General features: G+C 39.2%; 1 protein-coding gene across 3 annotated transcripts in view; it reads right to left on the reverse strand.

Moving 5' to 3' along the window:
• Nucleotides 1–6,371, reverse strand: part of LOC109418354 (uncharacterized) — a 23,926-nt gene extending 17,555 nt beyond the window's left edge. Inside the window, exons 1-2 of one of the 3 annotated variants that reach the window (XM_062855928.1) lie at nt 5,697–6,371; nt 1,548–1,703 (exon numbers count right to left, since the gene is read on the reverse strand). Coding sequence is in view for 2 of the 3 variants with exons in the window: in XM_062855926.1 (XP_062711910.1) it covers nt 1,548–1,703; nt 1,792–1,811 (176 nt within the window). In the remaining variant the exon portion in view is untranslated. Of the gene's footprint in view, nt 1–1,547; nt 1,704–1,791; nt 2,253–5,696 lie in introns of those variants that run through there. The other 2 variants (XM_062855926.1, XM_062855927.1) reach the window with 2 other exon arrangements.
• Between the last annotated feature and the right edge of the window lie 671 nt (nt 6,372–7,042).

Raw genomic sequence — 7,042 nt, forward strand, 5'->3', positions numbered from 1 at the left:
GTTCGAGATATTTTGGCCATAAAATGTCTTCCCATTCTAAAAATACTTTTAAAATATTTGAATGAAATCTCTTGTCAAATTTGATACTCGTTGTTTTTCTTCTCTTTGTTATTTTTATTTTCAGAAACCTCTTGCCTAGGCTACGCTGGTGCCATTCAAGCGTTTGAATCCTGATTTTCATACATATGGTGGTCCCTTGGATGTTGTCGGCTCTGATATGGATCGATTCCGGATGAGCCTTTAGTATTAAGTTTTGGTTTTGTAATTATTGTTTTTTTTTTTTGAAAAGATAAAGAGGTTTTATGCCTTTTTGAGAACGATTTCGAAATGCAAGGAAATCACTCAAAGGGGCTTTTCCCTCTTTCAAAATTATAAGTTAAATAAACAACAAAAAAAAAAAAAAAAAAAAAAACATTTAGCAGAAAAAGAACAGCATCGAACATAACAATTGCATTATGTGATCAGAATGTGGAAAGATGTGTAAGAGTTAGAGACTTAGGAGTAATCTTAGACTCTAAATTTACTTTAATTAGAAATTAGAAATGATGAAGACTTCGATGTATTCCACAATGAAATTAATATATTCTATCTATGGTGTAAAAAAGCTTGTTAGAATTGAATGTGAAAAAATGCAACTTAATAACATTTAGCAGAAAAAGAACAGCATCAGAATGTGGAAAGATGTGTAAGAGTTAGAGACTTGGGAGTAATCTTAGACTCTAAATTTACTTTCGCAGACCACTATAACACCATTATTCATAAAGCTTATAACATGCTAGGGTTTATAAAGCGTTTCTGCTTCAACTTTCACGACCCGTACACTATAAAAACTCTTTATATTTCATACATCAGATCAATACTGGAATACTGCAGCATTGTATGGTCTCCTTATTCAACCACACACGAAGAAATATTAGAATCAGTCATTGGCGTCACTTGGTGAAAATCCTAGAGGGGGCTACAGTGTCATTTTCAGTATCCAAATAAGCTCTACAATGTAATTTGAAGATTTTCTAGGGGGGGCTTATGTGTTTCTAGGGGGGTCTAAGCCCCCTCTAGCCACCCCTTATTTACGCCAATGGAATCAGTACAAAAACAATTTCTATTGTATGCTCTTTGTAAATTAGGTTGGACTTCATTTCCACTTCCCTCATATGAAGCACGCTGCATGCTCATGGACATACAAACATTGAAAGAGCATCGGACCATTTTCAACAATAAATGTACATTATTTATTGATGTTACAATAATAAAAGTTGTTCTTTTTTGTTGTACCATCGCCATGAGTGAGCGATTTGCGAACTAAAGAATATTTGAATAATAGGTTAAAAAGGGAAACAATGGGAAGTGAGTAGAGTGAAACGTCTGTTTGTCTGTGGCTTAACGGCATCAACTTAGAGTATGAATCTTAATATCCATACGCTGTTTGTACTATTTCATTGCATAAATAAAGGATTTATCATATCATCATACACAAACTCAGCTCATTACTACAAATATAGTACTCTATCGAGCGTGCCTTACTATAACTATATTTTATTACTTACTCTGGCAAATTACACACAGCATCGAAAATCGCCCTATACCCTTCAAAGCTGCGGGTGCTCGCCTCTTTCAGGGCGCTCCTCAGCTCCGCCTTGGCGATGGTGACACTGTGATCGGGATGTGAATGGTTAGCATTTGTATATGTGCCAGTTTGACCGCTGAAAATAAAGCAGATCTGTATTTGAGAACAATGCAGCTGTCAACGTATTGGGCAGACCAACAGCTGCCAAAGTTAATGGAATTAACCCGTGGAACTCAGTTCGCATCGTATATTCTTTACCACAGCGGGTCAAGAACAACAGAACGTCCTGAAGATTCAGGTTTCTGAAGTCAGTTTCACTTAATATGTGTTTATTTACCGAGTACTCGGAAACACAGTTGCGCAAAAAACTGGACAGTTACACTCAGCCAAATAAACCTAAGATTATCATAAGGTCTAACTTATGAAAATTTAATGGCCTTTAATGGCCATTTAATGGCCTTTAAAGAATTCATTTCGGTTAGAATGAACTTCATAAGGTCGCTTTATTGCGCAGAATCGACTCACAGCTTGGCTCTTATACGCGTTCAGCAACACCATATTCTCAAGCGTCGATAGCCGTGTGTGTTGGGCACGAGCTCAGTGATCTCGACGTTCATAAATCAATTCCAGTGTGCATCATTTTACCATTTTTCTATTCTTTTCATAAGTTTATCTTATGTAATTAGGTCATATCGAGAATCATCAATTTTCATAAGGTATTCTCATGGCATCCATAAATCTATGTCCATACACTGCAAAATATTTTTGCTGGTAATCAGCAAACTTTGCTGATTTTTGGCGTGCTGATTGCATTCAGCAATACAAATTACTGAGTATCAGCAATTATTTTTCAACTTGCTGAACCATCCAGCAATTTTGACAGTTGATCAGCAAAATTGTGCTGAAATTCAGCAAAAATGTTGCTGAAATTCAGCAATTTCTGTTGCTGATTTTTGGCGTGCTGGAAGCATTTCAAAAATTTTGGTGTGTACAATCAACAACAATCAATATGAAACTGGAGAATTTGTTGTGACGCCAGTCGTTCCCCCAGTAAGTTCGCCCAATACTGATGTTTCTGACGCCACGCTTTCAATGTCAGTTTGCTCCGCCCATCTTTATCGAAGCAAGACTGAGTCCACAAATCTAGTGACCATGACTACAAGAAAAAACGATTATTTATTGACACACTCCAGGAAAGAAAAAAAAAACAACATTCATCTTCTTTTGTTTTTTTTTTATAAGAAACTTGCTGCTGCGGGTTTTGTTATTTTTTTTCCTTTGGGCATCACATATAAGTGAGTTCCTAACAGGGATGCCACATATACAGATTTTTCTGTAATCATACAGATTTTTTCGTTGATTTTTATGCAGAATTCTGTATACCAATATTACAGATTTTTAAAAAGGATACAGATTATACAGATTTTCCCAAAAACTTACAGAATTTCATACAGATTTTCCATAAATTAATACAGATTTCATACAGATTTTCAGAAAAAAATGCTGATACAGATGGAAAAGATTTTTGAAAGGCAAAATACAGATTTAAATGTGGCAACCCTGGTTCCTAAAGTTCAATCCCGATCTACCGCTACCCCCGGAAGTTCTCGTGAAACACTTTATCCTAGAGGAAAATCCCGTTGCCCCAAAATGATTAGACCACTATCGATCCCGAAATTTACAAGGCTGCTTCTTAGCCACAGCGGCTCCCAATTACTCCCGGGGCAAGCTCAGTAACATCAGAGCTTTCGAACTCATGGCCAGCATCTCGGCCTACATACTACTAAGATGGTTCATATTCTCAAACATTTATTAAACTCTTAGTGTGGTGTGTGAGTGTGGATTTGACATTTTTATTGGGGCTTATTGCGCTGCAGACTTTTCTTGTTAACATTGGCCCCTCAGTCTTGCTTTGATGAAAACGGGCCGAGCCAACTGACATTGAAAGCGTCGCTTTAAAAAAACCAGTATTGGGCGATTTTACTGGGGGAAAAACTGGCGTCAGAAATCGAACTGAATTTGTTCCTGACATTTATGTCTTAGTATTAAGTCTATGTCCATACTTCACACTCATGGCTAAATTTCATAAGGTATTTTGATGAATTTCGGTAGTTTAGTTCGCTGAGTGTAAGTTCCATAATAGGATTCACAGCTATCGCATACAAATGAATCAGCTTGCTGAATATGCCATGTGATAGCTGAGTTGGCAGGGACCAGTCAATGCATTGACCAGCATGCTGCAATTCTGCTTGGACAGATTTGTTAGATACAGTGACGATTCGTTCGTTGAGAGCTCGTTAGATGGGCTGTCTCGATGGTTGAATGTTCACTGGTTGGGGCAAAACCCAACTAAAAAGCACTGTCAATGTCAAAATAGATGTCAAAACGAGTTTGACGTCTGACCGCCGTCGCATCACAGCTCCTGTATACAGAACGTTTACGCAAGTATGTGAGTGTTCCGTGACGTATTTCTCGTCACTTGCGTGTGTCTAGAGCATTTTGATCAGTTGTCAGTTGCCCCAACGAACGAACACGATTCGCTAATCGGGGCGCAGTCGTGACCCAACCAGCGAATCTGGACTGTACTTCGCCACCCCTGGAGATGGCTCAGTACAATACAATTTTTTTTGACGATATGACTCCAAACTATTCCAATATTGTTTGTGCTGATTGGCAGCCCAGGTGTCAATCTGAAGCTTAACCCAACACTTCGATATCGGAATAGCTGGCTTAGGGCCAATGAAGTCATGTGATGCTCCAGTGCGAGCTAACTCATCAACCATTTCATATCCAGCTGAAAGGCAAGGTGCCCATACAAGGTGAAAAGCATTTGCTGAATTCAGCTCCTCGATTTGAGTTCGACAAGCGATAACAAATGCCGTTTTTCTTTTTGAACCAGTTCCAACCTGGGTTGGAACTGGATGAGATCACAGTTTCAGCCCCAACCCGACTTCGGTTTCGCTTGTATAGTGACGATTCGTTCGTTGAGAGCTCGTTAGATGGGCTGTCTCGATGGTTGAATGTTCACTGGTTGGGGCAAAACCCAACTAAAAAGCACTGTTAATGTCAAAATAGATGTCAAAATGAGTTTGACGTCTGACCGCCGTCGCATCACAGTATTGAGTTGTCCAAAAAATGTCTCACGAAACCTAATGCAAGCCTATCCATATACGTGGGAACAAAAGATGTTTACAAAGTTCTTACAGATATTGACGGTTTCCCCCCTTATCGAACGCGACGATTTGAATCCGTCGCGGATGAAACCGTCGCCAGAGTCGTCGCAGCCAATCAGCAGGCGGGAGTCTGACGTTTCTCCGATCTCACTAACACAAACAGCAGCAGAGATGATGCTTGATTCGTTGCGATGATTCAGAAATACCGACTGGAAGGTGGCAGCGCGTTTTGTTATGAAAGCAACATACAATAGATTAACACGGGAAATCTGAACACAAACCACTACCACACAGGAATTTGGATAGGTCATTACAGAACGTTTACGCAAGTATGTGAGTGTTCCGTGACGTATTTCTCGTCACTTGCGTGTGTCTAGAGCATTTTGATCAGTTGTCAGTTGCCCCAACGAACGAACACGATTCGCTAATCGGGGCGCAGTCGTGACCCAACCAGCGAATCCGGACTGTACTAAAGTTTATTTGAGTTTGTTTGCTTACACATTTTCCGCCAATCCAGTTCCAACCCAGGTTCAAAAAGAAAAATGGCAAAACTTTGACCTAGAGTTGGCCGAAGCAAGTGCTTTAATAGCTGCCTGGCTATCCGAACAGAAGTATATGACTTTGCCCTGATGTCCAACGTTAGGTTTCAGTTATGGATTTGGAGAAAAATTGATTGTCGTGCGTGAGAAAACTTTGCGCGACGACAATGTATATGTGAAGAGTGGAACCATCGTTGAAAAATGAATACTTTCTCATTGAGTGATGCGGCAATTGAGTGACACTGGAGAAAATGTACCTGATCGAATCTCACTTCCGACAAACTTGCAAAATGTGAGTTCTTCCTTCGGAGGGGAAGTAAAGCGTGGGTCCCGAGATGAACTAGCCTAGGGCTAAAAATCTCGTTAATACAGATAAAAAAAAAACTATACCGGATACGCTATAGAAAATAGACTTACCTTATTTTGAATCTTGCCCGACATCCGGGCGTATCAGCACATTTATAAAATTTTTTTTCACCTACTGATTTGTCGAGGTGAAATATGTATCCGTTTACAGTTATTGCTTTTTTAACACCACGTTGCCCAACAAAAGGCTCGTAGTAAACGCCGATTTTTGTTTGTTGATCGAGTGCCGTTTTCTGTAATAAAAAATATTAATGAGGTACTGCTTCGGTATTAAAGTAACCCATTAAACATTTTCCCGATAAAGTCTGTTGAAACATTGGTCGATTTTTGCACCGACGCTCATGGGAGCTTAACACAGGGATCAATCGATTAATCGCCAGATTTACTAGGGTGTTCCGATGAAACCAGGTCAAGTTGACGGATTTGTCGGTTGATAAGATTTACACAAACTAAATTGACCTACAACAACATACCAACTAGCCGATTCTATGGATTCTCAATTTTAATCGGGCGAATCGTAGGGTACGAGCACCGGTTTTGGCCAGTCTAAGGAAAACAATTTTTATAAAAATAATTAATAATTCTATGAAAACTACCAATGTGCCAAATGAAAGGATTCAGTCTATATTTTGTTGGAAAAATGCAGAAATCAAGATAATACATGGTTTTTGAATTAAAAGTGCCACTGGCGAAAATAGAAGCTCAGTTTTGGCCATATTTTCAACTTTGGTTTCTATTTTAACCAATTACGTGTATTTCTTATGGGAGTGGCCAAATTAGAAGCACCCTGGCCAAAATTGACATATGGGAGCTGATTTTTTAAGGAAAATGATGTTTTTCTTTCAGTTTTTGATCAAAATGTGTGATCATCATATTATATTCACAGACAAACAGACATACTACTCAAATCGAAATCATCGCACGATTTAACGGTCATTTTGAAAATAACGTGTGGTTCGGACTGTGCTCGCATGTGTCATGGTGGCGCTGCTGTGCCTACATCACCTCTCAATTTTGGAGAGAAATGAACGCGACGCCGATCAATGTTTACATAAAATGACTCAATCATGAACCTTCATTCATATTTTATGAATGGATGACGCCACGGGGGAGTGGTCACCTGCTAAATTGTTACATCGAGCCGAGGGAAACAACACCTGCAAATTAATGCTTCGGATTGAGCATTATAGAGGGTGCTAGTGAGATGCCTAACGATGTTTTTGAAGCAATTTTCTTCTAAGTAGTATGTCTGTTTGTCTGTGTTATATTAGGATCAACTAGTGAAAAATAAATTTAGGCCGATTCAGATCACAACATGCTGCATACCGTACTATGGCCAAAACTCCGGACTGGCCAAAACTGAAGCTTCTACCGTAGATGGCTAATAACAAGACAGA

The sequence above is a fragment of the Aedes albopictus genome, chromosome 3 (genome assembly GCF_035046485.1).
Source record: "Aedes albopictus strain Foshan chromosome 3, AalbF5, whole genome shotgun sequence".
NCBI lineage: Eukaryota > Metazoa > Arthropoda > Insecta > Diptera > Culicidae > Aedes > Aedes albopictus.